The 19137-nt window shown below is 32.2% G+C and overlaps 2 protein-coding genes across 6 annotated transcripts in view; one reads left to right on the forward strand and one right to left on the reverse strand.

Moving 5' to 3' along the window:
- Window positions 1-19137, reverse strand: part of LOC100881580 (uncharacterized) — a 395763-nt gene that overhangs the window by 35977 nt on the left and 340649 nt on the right. For all 4 annotated transcript variants that reach the window (XM_076542275.1, XM_076542274.1, XM_076542273.1 and 1 more), the window contains one exon: window positions 3772-4102. In XM_076542275.1, the coding sequence (XP_076398390.1) occupies window positions 3772-4102 (331 nt within the window). The remainder of the gene's footprint in view (window positions 1-3771; window positions 4103-19137) is intronic.
- Window positions 4702-8499, forward strand: LOC100881912 (putative acyl-CoA-binding protein). Of its 2 annotated transcripts, none has more exons than XM_012297829.2 (3): window positions 4702-4728; window positions 6917-7031; window positions 8282-8499. In XM_012297829.2, exons 1-3 carry the CDS (start codon window positions 4717-4719, stop codon window positions 8419-8421), a joined length of 267 nt encoding a protein of 88 aa, XP_012153219.1. In that variant the 5' UTR covers window positions 4702-4716; the 3' UTR covers window positions 8422-8499. The 2 variants fall into 2 exon arrangements, with proteins under 2 accessions (XP_012153219.1, XP_003708539.1); XM_003708491.3 differs by lacking the exon at window positions 4702-4728 and adding an exon at window positions 6012-6163.

Here is a 19137-nt window from a genome sequence, read left to right on the forward strand (position 1 = left end):
ATTCTATCAAATTATACAATGGGAGTGTGAAAGTAAAATTCATGTCCAGAAGTACAAAGTCCAAATTTGCGAATCTAATGAAACTCTTTCGATTCTAAAAAAAATTTTAATTTCTACTGTGTTTCATTTCTATGGTGCAGAACGTATTCAGAGGGTTCTTCGATATGTTTCAAGTGTTTGTAAACTGTTGGGAGATGTTTAGGTTCCCTCAATGGAGATAAGAATGGAGGTAACGCTCGACAGTTTCGGTTTAGTTCGTCTGTAGCTTCTTTTCCATCGAGATATGAGTTCCAAACGAGAATTATCAATCGAAAAACGTTCCAGTATTCTGACCTTCGCAGAAAAAAAAATCGATTTTAGTTACTGTTGCAGATACTGGAATAACTTTCATGCAACGCGAATGCATATTTCGCTTGTGTTCGGATACTTATGAACGGTAAGTGTATATATATTTTTTTTAATTATCTTCGATTACACGGATAAGATATGTAAACATTTTTTTACCGCAGCCATTCTTTTCTATTTATTCATGTGCCGCAGCTGCATCATGAAATTTGATATAAGAGAAATGATAAAAGCAACAGAATTTCGATGATAAAATGAAATTTTCATATCTCATTTCGTGCATTCACTTGTCAGCGTTTTATCGGGACACATTATACAAAATTTCGCGGAAATCCTGTGACACAGAAAATGTAGTCGCTCCGCCTCGCGAGAAAATTCTGCATTCTTCGTAGATTTTATTTTACATATTTAGTGCGTTTGGGAAATCTTTAAAGAGGTACCGACAATAGGGAAAAGTTGCGTACGATTACCTACTGCATAATTTTCATTTTTATTTGAAGGAGCTGAATCGCTTTTATTGTACCTTCTAGGATACAAAAGAATACACGTTACTTTCGAAAGGTGTTTCTTTAGAATTTTTGGACCACAATTTTTCGACATGCAAAGTTTTCAGGATTTTCTTTCGCTGTTTTAAGTTCCTTGAATTTCAGGGGTTTGGAATTTTTCGATTTCTGAATATTGGAGGAACTTTTGAAATCTTGGATTTTAGAATTTTTTAACTGTTGAACCTTAGAACTTTAAATTTGTAGTTCTGGAATATTACAATCCTGAAATTTGGAAATTTGGAAGATTGGTTTTTTGGAAGTTGGAAAATTAAAAATTTGGAAATAAAAAATTCGGAAATATGAAAATTTGGAAATACAAAAATTTAGAAATTTGAAAATTTGTAGATTTGGAAGTTTAAAAATTCAAAAACTTGAAATTTGGAAATTCGACAATTTGGAAATGTGAATTTAGAAAGCATAGAAATGTGTAATCCAAAAATGTCAGGACTCGGAGAACCAGAAGCTTGGAAATTTAGAAAACTTACAGACTTAACATTTAAAAACTTGAATACTTAGAAATTTGATAAATGTACAAATTTTTGAATCAACGAAACAAAAAAATTGTCAAGCGTACATGTATCATTATCTAAAGAAACTCCACACCCAAGTGTATAACCTCAAATTTTACACATGATGCAATGTTCAATTAGATTCTAACATAGAATGCTTGATTAACCAAAATCAGCTGTAAATGCTTTAAGGGTTTCGAGAATTCGTGCTTGAATATACCGAATTGAATTGAAATTACCGCTGATGAATATCGATAAGGTCCACGGATTGCTTCATATTTCAGTATCGATCTTATCTACAGCGAAATGCCATTCCGGCCAGGTAAATGCTTTGAGATGAACATCGAGAGTAATTGGTTTTCATGAAGGGGATGTACACGACTGTTCTAAGAAATCGAAGCTTAATTAACTTTTTATTAAAGTGTTGTCTCCGTTAATGCAGTTCCCGATTACGTTTGTTTCGATGCATTAAAATGAAAATAATTTTCTATCGAACTGCTTTGTGCAGTACAGATACGAGATAGGGTTCAAATATGAGATATTCAGGTTTTTGCAGTATTTATATCTTTGAGATACGAATTAAATATCGAGATAACGTTCTTGAATAATTATCGTTCATTAACGTTTTTATAGTTATTTGACGTTTTTCGATTTGATCTAATTTGAGATATAATTTATTTTCGTGTACACTTTCATTCATGGGTACAGACGTGATACGAAAATACAAAATAAATTCTATTTATTTGATCGAATAAATACCACCCTAAACTGTGGATTTGCAACCCACGTGAATACATAAATAGTCAATTATTGGAAGTATTTGAATTTTCAATTTTATTTACTAAATGAATTTTTGTTATTATCACAGTCGTTCGTTACCAGTCTTCATGAGACTATTGCATGAACTAATCTATAGTTCGATAAAAGTTGATAAGGACTGATAAAATGCGTTGTAAGTAACGGAGATAAAGATACTTCAATGATAGCAATAATCACATTTACTGACTCATATTTGTTAAAAAAAATTAACAAAAGAATTTGTCATGTGCGTTGAAAACAAACTTTTCTACAAATACTTGAAAAATATTCAAATTCAATTTTCTCAAAAATGAAACTGTATAAGAACTTATTCTATATTTTTTTTTTGGATTTTCACGTACATTTATGAATTTTTGTTTTACCACCATTTTGGAAATACCCTGTATAAATTGCGCTATAGTTCACGTACGGGTATGTATCGACCAGTTCGACGCATTGTCAGTTCGGTGGCGAGAAATGGAAGAGAAGAAAGGAAGTAAAAGGAGAACAAAGAGGTATGAGATGTACGTCTTCATGGAGCTGAAATATCCTCTTATTTCGCCTCCTTTCTGTGATCGAACGAGCTATATCGAAGCGATCTGCGAGAGGCTGCTGATGTATCTTTCATTATCGAATTTCTAAGCCATCGAAAATGATTTTCTAGTCGATTTTACGGACATTTTAAACGAAAATGGTCTTTTCGATCCATATATGATCGAAAAAGTCGTCAGAGTTGTTATACTTATTTTCTGAAGAACGCTTTTCAATTATTGTAGTAAATAATAAAAATACTAAATGTTTCAGATATTAATTATTTTCGTGATTCAAGTATATAAAGGTGGGGAATGTAAACTAATAATCATATTGGTGAATCAAGTCTTATACAGACTGATTGACCTAGTTGTGTATCTAAAATATGAATTATTATTAACACTTTATTGACCGGTCGTTTTTGAGGCTGCCAGTCACTAAGTACCGGCTGAGTCGCGCGCGCACTTAATCCCAGTACCGGCTAAATTTTCGCTATTCATTGTGTTGTGCTTATTCCTTTTGTTTTAAAGGAATGTAATTTTATTGATATTTATACTTTATTTTGCATTTATTTTATATAATAAAGGGCCATATAAACTAACATTCATAAAATAAATTCAAGGTAACAGTAATTCAATTTTTCGACAAGCGTTGGCAATCGAAAAGCCTATTAATAGGCTATCGGTCGACAAGCATTGGCAATGAAAAAGCCGATAAATAGGCTACCGGTCGATAAGCGTTGGAAATCAAAAAGCCGATTAATAGGCTAGTGGTAGATAAAGTGTTAAGAACGATTGAAATCACCTAAGTAAAAATTAGACGAATTCTGACTCCTCACTAAACCTTAATCTTCCAAAGTAAAATTTAGCTTCAGAATTAAAGTCTTTCACCCCTGTCTAAAGGCCTTAGTCTTCTAAAGTATTTAGCTACAGCAATAAGCTTTAGCGACTAACTCTTGGCCCTCCAAACTAAGGCCGGATTATTATTAAAATAAGATATATCAAATAACAATTATTTTTTATATGTGTTTAGAAAGAGCTCACCTGAAAGATGGTGACCTTCTTCAGCACCGACAAATTCACGTGCAGGGCCAGCTCGGTCTTCAGCTTGTCCGGAAGTAGTCCCAAGGCTGTGTTGATGTCACCGCCGCCCTGTATCCTTCCTCGAGACCAGCTGTAGTCGTACCACCTGAGCACACGTCTCTTCATCCCCCCTGGTACTTTATGATGTCTCATGTAGGTCTTGGCACCGTCTAGAAGTCTCTCGAATTCCAGACGATTCGCGTTTCGATTGGTGATCACGTTGCCCACCTGGCCAACGATGGTGGCGAATATGAAGACACCGATCAGGTAGCTGACTATCGTGAAGACGTACCTACGGATCAGTAAGCGAGAAAAAGAGCCAATCAGTTCAAGGAGGATGTGATCAGTGGCCTCGGTTCATGGACGAGCGGCCCCCGCCGGAGCCTTTCTCCTCTTTCTCTCTTTATATTTCCCTGCTTTCTTATGCCTTTCGTTCTTTCCTTCTTACTTGCCTCCGCCTCATCGTTCTCTCCATCTCCCTTTCTTTCCTTCGTTTCTGCTTCCTCGTGTGCAGCCTCTCCTTCCTCTCAGCTTACTCCAACGATTGCACACCGCTTCGTTCTCTGTTCGTTCGTTCGTGATATACATTCGCTCTTGCTCGACTCAGAAAAATGTACGGTCCACGATTTTTCGTGACATCAGGAATACCCGATATACAGGAACCCTAACTACGAACGATGATTAACCGACATCCATTATGCGAGCTGTGGAGACACCGAGCATGCTAACCTTCCCTAAGGAGAACGTTCCGGCCATTTTTATGCCATCATGACAACATATTCTGCGGGAGATATAAAAATATATTGGACCCAGACACAGGACCATATTGTGCCGTGTAAGTCCCAGATATAGGAGCAAACGTTTGCCGTGAAAATTTCAAAATCATTGGGTTCTTGATCCATCGTTATGATTATTAAGGTTCGTATTTGACTGATATATGTATGTATAAAATTTACATTTAATTGAATTTATTACTAACAGTATATCATTATTTTCACTTTTGGACAATCAAGAAATACAGAATTAAATACTGTCATAATGATGGTGTCTTTGTGACAATTTTTGTTAGAATAAAATCTACGTGCTTCTTAATCGGTCGAAAGAGTGCGCACTTTTACGTTATTTCTTTTGTTTTACATTTTGCGATCGAGCCTCTAGTTCTTTTGTATTCTTTTATACTAAATTGTGTTTAAAATATGCAAATAATTTCAATCCACTGCACTTCAAACTCTGTCAATTTTGTAATATAATATTTACAGCCCTATTTTTGGTAAGAAGTATACTGATACCGTCACACCATCTAGGATAAAAACAAAACAGATAGAGTATTTAAATCGCCAAAAATCATACTCTGAAGTTTCAGTAATCATAATACGTAAATAATCGGAAATTTCTACTGACTTACTATTTAACTATGTGGACATACATGTATAAACCTAAGATTTGGTAAAATAGAAGTTTATTTACATGTTCAACCGATTTGTTTGAATAGTTATATAAGGATATTCTATCTGCACGTGCCTTCTGCGAATGCAGCTTCGGTAAATAAATTGTGGATTTAGTGAGTGTTGTACAAGTACCAATTCCGAAAGCTACTCTTGGTATATAATCTGGAGGATTGAGGGTTTGTTCTCGTCGAATATGGTCTGCGTGTAACAGCTGATGGTGAAGAATTCTTCACACAAGTGGATAACTGATTGCTACTGCTGTTGAAATTCCTTCCGTACTTGTTTCTAGAATTTTTACAATTGCCCTCTGGAGGCGGATACGAGAGTTTAACACTGACAGAGGTTAAAATAGAGGCTAAAAATATCAAGTTATTCTTGCAGCATGACTAATTACCAGAAGCAGAAAACTCTGTACAATAGAAAACTTAAACAAAAGATTCTTTAAATATGTAAATCAATGATCCGTGTTCATTAGAATTTTTCTTCCATGTAATGAACACCAGTGACCTTTACTGATACATTTAAAAGACTATAGATTGCTAATACGTTTCTAAAAAATTTTACGTTATCGTAAAAATAAGATTTATTTATACCATGAAAATATGTATGAGTTTAATGACGCAAATAATTTTGCAATAGAGAATCTATTGTAAACTTTTTGTTCTTGTCAAAAAATGTGGTGAACATTAGCACAGTAAAATATTAATGAAACAATGTAAAAACTTGAACGTTGATCGCCCCTGATTCTTGTGCACGTCGCGTTTCGAATATGATTTCTTTTTTATTTTGTGTCGTCAGAAGATACGAAGGTGGGTATATTAACGAAGGTACTCGATCGGAGTCTAGATATATCTGCTAGTCAGGAGGCATTAAAGACTGTTAATACCAAGATGTCACTCGAGCAGGTAATAAACATTTGCTAATAATTTTTTGCTAAATTACCAACGTACTCGAAACGTCTAAAGAATTCACTTAGGATTTCGCTAAAAAAAACTTTTAACTCTACTGATTTCTGTAAGGCAACTGTTCTTTAGATCTCACACAAAAATTGAAAGTGGCAACTACAATAAGTATACACCATTAACTTTGTAAAGATTATTCATAACAAAATGTTAAAATTTGAGAAAAATAAAATAGAGGCAATTTACAGAAAAATTTACTTTTTCCATGAATGTGAAAGTCTAAAGACAGTTTAATTTTTGATTGAAAAATTAGTTACTTTCCCTCTTTTACTATTAGACGGTTGCATAGGCAAACACCGATAAAAGGATTTTTAGCTGCACTTTTCTTTTTTAGTCAAAAATTTCATTTTAAAATAGAATTTGGAATAAATTCTTGTTTCAAAGGTTACCCCGAATCTTATAGAACTTAAACTGCAATCTACATGCATTTAGACTGTTTAGTCTTTCAGAAACAAGTGTATATTTTTTGCAATAGTATTTTACACTTTTATACAATATTATTACGTTTTAGTGTAAAGTCACAGAAGTGAAGTGTTCAAAATTGATTGCGAATGTTTATATCGACTCCATATCGAGGGAGAAAATAACAAAGTGTGAATACAGTGTCACCGTAACGAATATCTATCGTACAATCGGTTGTTGAATCGGTTTCGTTTGTATGAGTTGTGAATTGTTCAAAGTGTCTTGATTTTACAGAAATTCAAAGAAGCGGCGAGTGCGTTCAAAGCACTTCTTACGCCGCCAACGGAAGAAGAATATACGCAGTGTTACGGACTATTCAAACAAGCAACGGTGGGCGACGTTAACATACGTATGTTATTGCATCAATAAATATTTAAAAAAACGAATATAATATACAGAATGGTGTATCAAACTTGCTTCTATAAAATTTGACATATACGTTGCAGGAGACAGTTTCATAATATGTATCTCTCTTACAGATAGATTTCGAAGTCAGCTTTGTTAAATAGTAAAATATAAATTTTTCATTTAGCCTGATTTCTGAATATTTAACAGAATTTGAGAATTGGAGATTTGGGAATTTAAAATTCTGAAAATTCGAAAATTGAGTAATTTGAAATATTGGGAATTAAAAATTCTGAAAATTCGAAAATTGAGAAATTTGAAACATTGGCAATTTAAAATTCTGAAAATTCGATAATTTCACATTTGAAACACTGGGAACTTAAAATTCTGAAAATTCCAAATTTGAAATATTGGGAATTTAAAATTCCGAAAATTCGAAAATTGAGAAATTTGAAATATTGGGAATTTAAAATTCTGAAAATTTGAAACACTGGGAATTTAAAATTCTGAAAATTTGGTAATTTTACATTTGAAACACTGGGAACTTAAAATTCTGAAAATCCCAAATTTAAAATATTGGGAATATTCTGAAAATTCTTGAGAAATTTGAAAAATGAAGAATTAAAAAGTTTGGAAATCTGGAAATTGAGAAATTTAGTAGAACAGAAATTTGACACTTCACGAATTTTAAAATAATGAAATGTCTTTCAGATAATTGTATCCTATTTCTTCCTATTTAATTTCTTGAAAGAGAATAATCGCAGAATCGTGTTAAGTCTCTACAGATTTTATACCGTTCATTTTTTTAACACAACTGAAATCCTATTATAATTGGAAAGAAATGTACTATGTATCGATGTCAACCCACGAGCTGACGCGCGAAGAGGCTGATACAGGATGAAGATCTATGGCTCCTATTGGTCAGAATAAAAAAATGGCCGCCTCACACGTATTTTCGACGGAACAATTGGCTCGAGAGATCACGCACATCAATTAGACCAAAAGCAATGTCGCAAACACCTCGAGAGTAAATGAGACAGTACGAATTATGTGGTGCAGTTGTTATTGTCATTATTATTCTTATTTGCCGAAATGTAACGCTGGAAGTGTTCACAGTGGATGTAGCTTCTTTTAATTTGAGTCGACCTCGCGCGTCAACTCGTGATTTGACACCTATCGAATAATTCACGTATGATATAAATATGTTTGATGATGTATGATTAAGAAATGCAATTGTTCCATATACAATTACAGCGGATCCAGGGATGAAAGATCGGCAGGAGAAAAAGAAGTGGGACGCCTGGAAGGGAAAGGAGGGTATGTCGAAGGACGCTGCGAAAGAAGAGTACATCAAGCGTGTTGATATATTAGTGAAAAAAGATGATGATGATTGATAATGCTCATTGACTTTCATACATGTTTTGTATGTCTATATGTATTTCACGATTTTTTAAATATAACTTTCTCAGATATGGGAGGCTGTTATAATAGTAGGTTAGGTTAGGTTTTCCTTGTACTTGAAATATTTAAAAGGCTTTTCAAAGCCTTAGATATTTTATATTACTTTTATATTTTTTATGTATGTTTAGAATAATTTCTTGAATGTTCTGTAAGGTAGTGAGGAGTTTTTTTATTCGTATTATCGCGTGGAAAAGAAATAGAAATTGAAAACTGTTTTAAATAATTCTTATTTGTTTCAATAAACGACGAAGATTGGTTGTGAGCTTGGTGGGAAGGAAATAAAATATGCTACTGCGCTGCCTTTTGCAATAAGCAACGATTACAATGCATAAACCGTCCGCCATTTTGATTAATCAGCCAGTTACGGCAGCTATTTGAATGTATAGCGTACATTTGAATATTCTTTCATATCCATTTGTTAGTTATACGCAGTAGTTCATTAAATTATTAATTAAAATTCATAAGTTAAATTTAAGTACAGAATTATGAGTACAGCTTGTTGTTTTCTAATATATATTATTACAATTATATTAATGTTATGAAGTTTAAAAATTATGAAAATTGAAAATTTGAGAAATTGAGAAATTTTGAGTTTCACGACTTGAGAATTTGAGAATGTGAACATTTGAGAAATCAATAAATTGTAGATTCGAGAAACTATAAATGTAAAAATTTAAAACTTCAGGGATTTGGAAATTTCAGTATATAAACGTTAGAAAATCTTAGAATTCTTAATTTCGAAAGATTGTAATATTTGAATTAATTATAGAAAACAAAATGAAGAAAGATTACTCATACCTAGTGTTTCTCGATAAAAAAAAGATAGAAAGTTAGTTTGGTTGTATAATGTTTAATTTAAATTTTACTTATAGTATAGTAATTTTATCCTACAAACATATCTTCAGAAATGACGAAGATACTTAACGTATATTCAGAAATAAAAACGAAATCCCTGCGTTATAGTTATTTCAAAAAATGTTTAAGGTTCCTATAGAAATTAGCAGGTTCCTAAACAGCACCAATATTTATAATATTTCAACACCTTTCAATGTATTAGAAATTATCACCGGATTAGAAATTAGTCGAATCGTTCCACGATAACTTGTTAGACATAAATAATCTTGGAACGATGTCACAGAAAATTTGTCCATGATGGCGTCGATACTTTGAAAAATCGGAACGTGTCTTCGACAAAGATCCTAACAAATCGAATCGTTTCACGCAAACGAGACTGAGGACAGCTTTATTCACGTTCATTGTGTTCAAACCTTTCATCCTGATGTTCTCCCTTCTGCTTCGTAGTGATGTACATTTTTCTGAGCGACTCCCCTTTTTTCTCATTTCATCCTTCTTTCATTTCGGTCACGCGTACATAACTACATGTATTTTCCCTGTACACGCTCTAATACACACATATACATGCATATAGGCACGCATACACATTATTGGCACATGTACTTACATACGAATAGATTCACATTTATTCGATATTACTGATTGTGAGTAATATAAAATTAAATATTGGAGGGTGTTGAAATGAACGAATAAAATGTTTCATTTCTGTCATATGTGTATAATTACTTATATGAACATTATACACATATTATTACTTGTATACACATGTACACACACGTACATTACACACATGTAAGACACTTACACACACACGTACATTACACACATGTAAGACACTTATACACACACGTACATTACACACATGTAAGACACACACACATGTACATTACACACATGTAAGACACTTACATACATGTGTACATCACAGACATAAGAGACACACATAAGAGACACAAATACATGGGAGATACACGCACATAAAACACACAAACATAAGATACACACATACACACCTACACATGTGAATGTTCACATACAATTAAATTCATATTTGTTCAATATGGTTTAGTGGCGTACCCAGAATTAAATATTGAAGCGTGTTAAATTAAACAAACAAAAATGTTTGTAATACAAATTGTTGGTTTATTTAAGGAATAAAATCTAGATGTTGATAAGCATTTATTTAAAGAATAAAATCTAGTTTTCTTTTTTTTGACCGAAACTCTTGGACTTTTTGAATGGCAGTAAATCCATAAGTAAAACAAAAAAATCTCACTGCCATTAATCAACGAAAATTTTTAGCCTCTCTGTCAGTCAAGAGCTGAATTTAAGAAAATGATGCTCTTTGAGAAAAACATAACAAGATTGCGAAATGATATTAATAATAATGTATTCAGGTACAAATTGAAAAATAATTGTTTAGGTATCTGTTTAGTGTTTTGAATTATTTATTTCTGTAAATTGATAAAGTTATGTGTATATCTCGATAGTATTATACTACTAATTATAGTAGTATACTAATTATAGTAGTATAATTAGTGCATCATAATAGAATGGTAGTATATTAATGGTGTACTAGAATAGAAGTATAATACAAGATATACATATGTATTCACTATACAGTTGTACTTAGAAATAATATATTCATTATTATTTAGTTGTGGACAATAAATTATTATTATTTAGTTCGAAATTATTATTTAATTTCAATATGTTACTGTTTATGAACTGCTTACTTGCATTAATAAAGAAATTACGTAATTGAAATTTTGTGTTCACTCAATTTCCTCTTATTAAATTATTTTTTAATCATTCTGGTTTCAAAGTCAGAACAGAATTGCAGTATGCGTTTTGTTTAACCAATTAGTGCTCTAATGGCGTGGATATTTCCTACGCTTTAGCATTGTAAAATGGCGTCATAAAAAATGCGGTCACGGAAAAACTGGGTTGATATATGACCATGCTCGTAAATTTCAGCTCCTGAAATAATTTCTTTCAAACACGAGAGGAATTCCGCAAATCATATTATTTTATGCATCGGTTGACTTAAGGACAGAAAATTACTATTATAAAATATTATCACATGATGAATTAAATAAAAGAAACTCACGTGTTATAAGAAAACGTTATAAGAAAACGTGTTATCACGTTTTTTAAGAAGTTCGCAAACGAACTAGTGGTGACATGAAAATAAATCATTTGCATAAGGTGAAGTGGGGTAAGTGCAGCCTGGTTTTTGTAAAGTTGATATTTAAACGCAAGTATTTTAAGTCTGCTATGTAAATACTTAACACTGTCGATATCGAACGCTTTGCACAAATTACTACTATTTAATTAATATTAACTAGGACCTTACTTTTCCTCGTACATTTTGATTTTGATAGGAAATTGTTTAAAATGTCAACTACTCTGCACTTTCCCCGAAAATGGGGTAAGAGCGTAACTTGAAGTTAAATACTTTGAAACTTTATTTCATGTGCAATGAGGCAAGAGCAGAATTATTAACAAATCTGCTATAAAATGCTTTTTACTGCATTATGCAAGTACTCTGTACTGCAAGCAAGTACTCTTAGCTGAAATATAAAAGGGGATATAGTGAAACAAAACAAGGAAACAAACATACTAAATGGAGGAATTTCGCTCACATTGTAATAAAAATAGTCTGTACACGCACTGCCCCGTTTACGAACTTACTCCACTTCACTTTAATTAAATATTTACAGGCGTTTAAAAACTTCTTTAGTTAGCTATTTGTTATGAAAATTTTTTACAAATTTGCATAAATAACTGTTGATCAGAAAAGTTTGTATTTTTAAATGAGAATTCTAAATTTATAAAATCGGTAGTGTTTACAGTATTTATTATATTTGTTGTTATGAAACTATTTTTGTGAATACTCTTTTTTATTATGAACTCCGAGTTTGATAAAACTTCGTATGTTTATTAAGCAGGCAAAAATGACACGTTCTTTTTTACCGGCTGAGACGCGATTTTAAGGGTTGAAACGACCCTTTAAAGCTTGTGCTATCTCGAAAACCATACGAAAGCCATACGACTATATTAAAACTTTTAATAGTTCAGTTGTATGGTTTTTAATGTATAACAACAGGATGTTAACAAATCAAGTAAAATGCAACTTATTTGTAACAATATTTTCACACCCTTATTTTACAATTTATTCAAATTTGCATAATGACAAAAAGTCGAGGAAATTTTATTCCAATTTGAAATTATTTATTTTATTATTTCACCGGGAACTACAAAATATTTACAACCATTAGATGTACGGATATATTGGATAATAAATTTACATTATCTAATATCGCAAGATACAAACAATTTATCTATTAGTGCTTATCAATGTTTTAAAATTTATTGAAACAAAACCTTAAATAGCTTGCAGCAATAAAAAGAGAACGTGCCCCACATCCAAATTAATCGGCTTATAAATTGCTTGGTGTTTGAAAATCCACAGTTAATCCGTCAGTGACCACACCATGCACTTAAAATAATGGCGTGGTATAGAATTTGGGCAGCGAAGATTAGTCCTTAATAGCGAGGTGTAAAACATTGAGGACCATCTGTAATTTCTCACTTCCAAAATTTGAAATATCTTTATTTGGAAAGATAAAAATTTCAAATATTTATTTTTCGAAATTATATAAATTTTTTCATTCATAAATATTTTAATTCACAGATTTATTTATAGATTCGAATCTTTAAAAATATAAATTTTTATACTTCTACATTAAAATATTTTTAATTTTATAATTTGAAAATAGAAATGTTTACTTGGAAGTTGTATTTGATTATTCGAAAATTTATAAATTTATAAGTGGAAAAATTGGTTCCCTGAAACCATGGAATTTTTATATTTTTAAATTTTCAGTTACAAATTTGTAAACTTTTACATTTGTATGTTAAGAAATTTAGAAAGTTTTAAATCTGAATGTTGGAAATTTTGAAATTTCTAAGTTTTATAATTAAAAACTGGAAAATTAGAAAATTAGAAAGTCAGAGAATCAGTGAACTAGTGAATTAGAAAATTAAAAAATGAAAAATTGGAAAATGGGAAAATTGGAAAATTAGAAAATTAGAAAATTAGAAAATTAGAAAATTAGAAAATTACAAAAATACAAAATTACAAAATTAACAAATTACCAAATTACAATATGTAAAGATTTGAAAGCTTGAAACTTCTATATTCCTAAATTAATAACTTCAAAACATGCAAACTTTTAAAAGCATTTTTTGAAATAATTGTAGCAGTTATGCCATAAATCTAGTTGGAATAGTAGTTATGGTTCAGACTCCTAATTGTTACATGTTACTGTTCTTGTTATTGTTAAATTAAAATATATATTGTTGTTATCTGTTAACCTGTGTCAAATTTACGTAAATCACCTCACGTTATCCCAAAATAACACTTAACAATTAAAGATAACATTTACCACGAATAATTTAATTAAATAATTGATTGGAGGAATACTACGTATTTCCCGATTATTTTATACTATTGGTCTGTTCCATAACAGTAATGTACTCTGCGATCAAAATATTTGACAACCTGCGTAGTACATCATACAACGTTAGATACAATCGCAATTTTGGAACAACTGTTCCCAGATCGATTAATTTCCGCAAGCGGTAATATGAACCACGCAAACCGGTAAGGACTTTAGATTTAACCTAGGGATTGTAACCCTAATCCGAATGGGATACAGTTCTGCAATATGCCAGGTAACATGTTTAACTCGGTTGTCGATGTTCTCTAACGTTATGGGTAACCATGTTATCCCATTACTTCGCGGGTTAAAGCTGTGCCTGAAAATTACTACTATTTGAAGCATAAGTAATTTGACTTAAATAAAAAAGAATGTTGTTATTATTCATTTTTTGGAAAAATAAATGTGCATTTTTTAGTTGTTACTTAAGTAGAGTGGTAGTTAACTAATTAGTTAACTAGTTAGCAGTGTTTTGTCAGTAGTGTAGTGCAGTTAGTGGCAATTAGTTAGTAGTGTTAGTTAGTAGTTCAATTAATGTTTTTTTAAGTATTAAGTATTTTTCATGTTTTTAAAATTAAGAGGTCTGTACAAACGATACAATTTATTAGCTACTAACATACTACTACTATACATCACATATGTGACATAATTTTATAGCCATGAAAGTGAACGTTTCGTGGTCCTATTTAGATGATCAGGGACTGTATAAAAATAACCTCATCTTTCACTGTATAATCTGGTCCACATTATCGAACACAGTGTACAACGAATTTGTACGAAGTAAAAACTCGATATTTACAATCAACGCAACTCGTATCTTTCTCATTCGAATTAAGCTCGCAATTGTAACTTCGATTGGCCCCAATTTAAACGTCCTGGGCGTCAATTTTCGGTAACAATTTACACAGAGATAGAGAACTTGACAAACTATCAGAGAAATCGTGATCACACCCGAAGGCTTAAGGTCACCAGCGAACGAACAAGGAAATTCGATTTGAGATTCGTCGAGGAAGCTCTCGAGCCAACGACAGATTAAATTTGACCCATCCTCTCGAGATCGAGATTTCTAGCCGACGATCGTGCTCCACCACGTGTCCCCGATCGACCATCATTCTCTGCCTTCTTGCACTTTAAGTTTTCTCGAGTGCAACTGCATTTCTGGTCATTAAGCGACCGCGTCGTTAGGCGTGCTGCCAGAACTCGAATAGCTGGAAATACACGCTGGGTCAGCTTCATCTTTGTGTGCCTACGAGATCCGGGGATTCTGGGGGAAGAAATCGATCTACTAACAGTATTTTGCTCTTCTGACGTTTTTCTGATTTAACCTTCTTCTATCTTAATGATTTTGGTGAAAAAACAAGGACTGGTCAGATGTGCTCTTTATTTGTTACAATTTTTTAACTGGGGATGCGTTCGAATAGAGTCTTTGAATTCTTGTAAAAGAATTTTGAATTTGTGTGACTTTTCTTGAAACTGTATGAAACAGGATTGGAGATGGGTTCAAACACGAATTTTTAAAACAAATTTAAAATTACAGAAATCTCCAAATGCCAAACTTGTAAACGAAAGAACCCAACAATTGTAAAAATCTCCAAATTCCGAACTCGTAAACCTACAAATCTACAAATTCCCAAATTTACAAATCCAGAAATTATTACTTTCTGAAATTATCAAATTTCCAAATATATAAAATCAATCTTCAACCTCGTGGTTTTAATTTTAAATAAGTGTTAATTATCACGAGTTAGGACAACAAAATCGAAGCAGTTTTAAGAAATAATATACTGTTGCATTAATGAAACGACAAAGAACTTACTAACAGAAGAATACGGAACATGTTAATGGTGTTTGAGGTAAGATTGAATAGATCATGGCTAAATTCTCTTGTTTAATTCAGGGTTGCGCGACGAAAATTCATTTACAAGAGTTAGCGCATGGTAATGGCGTGGGTCGCAGCTCTTAGCAGTGACTGCTTAAACATTTACAGTATTGCAGTTCAAATATATGGTACATTTACAGTGTGTATTAAGTTTTAGTGGTTTTGCGGCCGAAGCGATTAAATAAACGTCTTCTCGCATAATCCTCTGAGTGCTCGTAAACTATTAGTCCTTCATTTTCTAAAAGGATTCGTACATTAATGTATTTTGTAACATAAAATACATTTCATATTTTAGAACACAAAACACATTAATAATGTTTGCTAGAATTCTCCATTTTCTCTTCGTTCCTCATGTGAATGGTATATTCTTACTCGACTATTCAAGCTGTAATCACTTTTGACTGATTTTAATTCTTTACTAGTTCACTTTATCGCCGAATTTTTATAGACTCCTCCAATGTTTAAACTACACAATTTCCTCCATGTTATCCATCAAAAGTAACCGGCAAACGCATTAATCAGCAAACGTTCTGAAACTGACAATTCTATGCTTCTCTCGTCGCATCCTGTTCTCATTTCCTTGAACGTTTTAATCAACAAAGGAAACATGTCATCGTCAGAATTCTTGCTCAAGAAATGTCATCATTTCTCGACGAGGCAACTGCAGATAGAAACAATGTCAGTCCGCGTATCTCGGGAGAAAATCCTAATTTTATTTTCGTGTATGTCTCAGCGGTTAATCGACTAAGCACTTAAGATAATTGCAATGTTTTTTATATTTGTGCAATGTAAAATTGCCATTTTCGTTTTTTCAATTCGATGCGATCTTTTTTATATTTTTTAACTGTATTTGATACTGTAGTCCTTTACGTTACTAATAACTGTGCTATTCCTCGACAAGTTTCTTTTTCTCTTTTTCTTTTTAAATTACAAGTCGTATCTTAAAGACACTGGTACTCTTTTATTGCATATCGAATTTTAGGTGCTTTTTAGGTATTTCTCGACAAGTTTTATCTTTTTCTCTTTTTCTTTTTAAATTACAAGTCGTATCTTATCAACTGGTACTCTTTCATTGCACATTGAATTTTAGTTGTTTACGCCACGAAATTTAATCTTGTACTGAAGTAGAATTAAATTCCAGACGTTGGAATACAAAACAAACCTATCCTGCAATTCAAATGACAGTATTGTTAGCTTGTGGAACACGTAACAACGTCTGAGTATTAACGTGAACATGCAACAATATTTTGCTTAAACAGATTTGTTTAACTAAATATGAAAATAAAAAGAAGCTGATGTATTTCTAATCTCCAATGAATTGTAAGGTTGGCTGTACTGAGTGTATGAATAAGACAAGACTGTGAACTCGTCGATATATCCTGTAGATTTGACATAAATGTATTATGAGTGACGAATAGAAAAAGATTAACATAAGACGTTATTTTTTTACTGTCTTAATATCACAAAATATGAATGATTCATCTTCCTGTAAAGTAAATAATATAATGCAAACATGTATGTAATTATTTAAGGTTCGCTCATAATTTCATAAAATTTGCAGAAATTAAAATATTTAAAACATATTTCCTTCTAGCTATTATTAATTAAGTAGTTGAATTATTTACTCGTTTTCTTATATCATTTTACATTACTTTAACACTTTGAGTGTCAAATAACCGACACATAGGTGATGCTTAAATTGTCACACGAATCTGTCACGTATATTATTAAGAATTTGTTCGTCTAGTTGTAAATACTCATATTATCCATTTGAAACTGTGAATAATGAATATAACAATATTGTGGAAATGTTCGATAAGATTTGTTAGAAACAAGATGACTACCCAATATTGCTTCAGTATGAGAATCAATATGTTAACGTCTTAGGCACGACGCGCCACTATAGTGGCTTACTCTACTGGCTCACTCATAAAGCCGTTTTCTAAATATACTGGTGGATTCGGACTGTAGAGATACCCTGCGTAACTAAGGACCTAGGCAAATTTTATATTCATCTGTTTATCAGAAACATGTTTTTTAGATTATAACATAAAGTTGGTTTTGCTCTATAATATATTATTAACTTTTCAGGCTCGACGCGCCACTATAGTGGCTTTGCGGATACCATCTCTCTGTACGACGGTCCACTATAGTGGCTTCGCAAATGTCATCGTAGATCACATAGCGCCATAGTGGATCATTCTACTGCCTCACTCGCTCACCGTTCCAATTGAGTGATCGTTTTCATATGTTTTGATTCGCACATTTTGCCTTCACCACGTTTTGTAAGAGTATTAACAAATCCCACAAAAGTACATTACATGTAAATAAAAAGTACCAAGTAGTTTAGGCACCATGAGAGCACCTCTTTGCACTAATACACGATATTGGAAACATTTGGAAATTACATACTTTGTGAATTTTCTAAAAAAGTAAATTATCAAAGTTAAAGCATATTATATCTTTGGGAAAAATTATAATTTAATCATTAAAAACTTCATTCCAATGCACTCGCGTAGGGAACAGCATTGTCACACTTTGTAGTATTATTTACGAGTAATTCGTTTCGAACTCTATCGTACAGAAAAGCAACGCCGCGTAAAGTTCCGGCAGTGTCCAAGGGGATTGAATGAATATTTGCATAGTGCTTCGATATTTTAGATCAATTAAATTTAAACATTGTGTTTGAATTGAAAAGCTGTCTTGTCTTGTTTAATTTTGCAATTAATAAAATTCATTAAAACATAAAGGCTATGATTTACTATTTACTATTAGCTATTACTATTTACTATTAATTTAATGTTTACTATTAGCTCTTCTTACGTAAAACAAAGGCAATAAAATTAGTATTAGTATGAGTGAAGCTAATACATGTTGACTAGTTTAAATATTCAAAATATTTAAATATTCAATATTTTATTATTAACAAAATTCCCCACCAACTGTTAATTATCGGTATTCGTTTCAGCACCAGGACATATACCGTGCCGTAAACGATAAGGATTAAAATAGAAGATTTAGCGAATCACTAAGTTTTCATTCTCATTCAATTTGAGGCACAATATCCTGACCAACCTTGACCGAAAGAGCCGATCGCGGCTTATTCCTGCTGGATCTCCGATATTTTAATCCAAGCAATTTCCTTGGCTTCATTTCGCTGAAATTATTTTTCCAAGTGCCGTGACGAGGAGAGCTTCAAAAGTAAGAAACCTCTCGAGAACGCTTCCGCGTTCAATGCGGTTAAATAGTTGGATTTGAACCCTTGGGAATCAGCACTGTTATTCGTTCAATGTGATGGTTTCCTGTGGTGTAGATACTTCCTTTAATTTAACCAGTGAAATAGCCTGTGTTTGTGCATGAATAATTAATTGTAATTAAATATCTGCTACTTTGTCTGCCAACTGTTCTTG

The sequence above is a fragment of the Megachile rotundata genome, chromosome 2, assembly GCF_050947335.1.
Source record: "Megachile rotundata isolate GNS110a chromosome 2, iyMegRotu1, whole genome shotgun sequence".
Classification (NCBI taxonomy): Eukaryota; Metazoa; Arthropoda; class Insecta; order Hymenoptera; family Megachilidae; genus Megachile; species Megachile rotundata.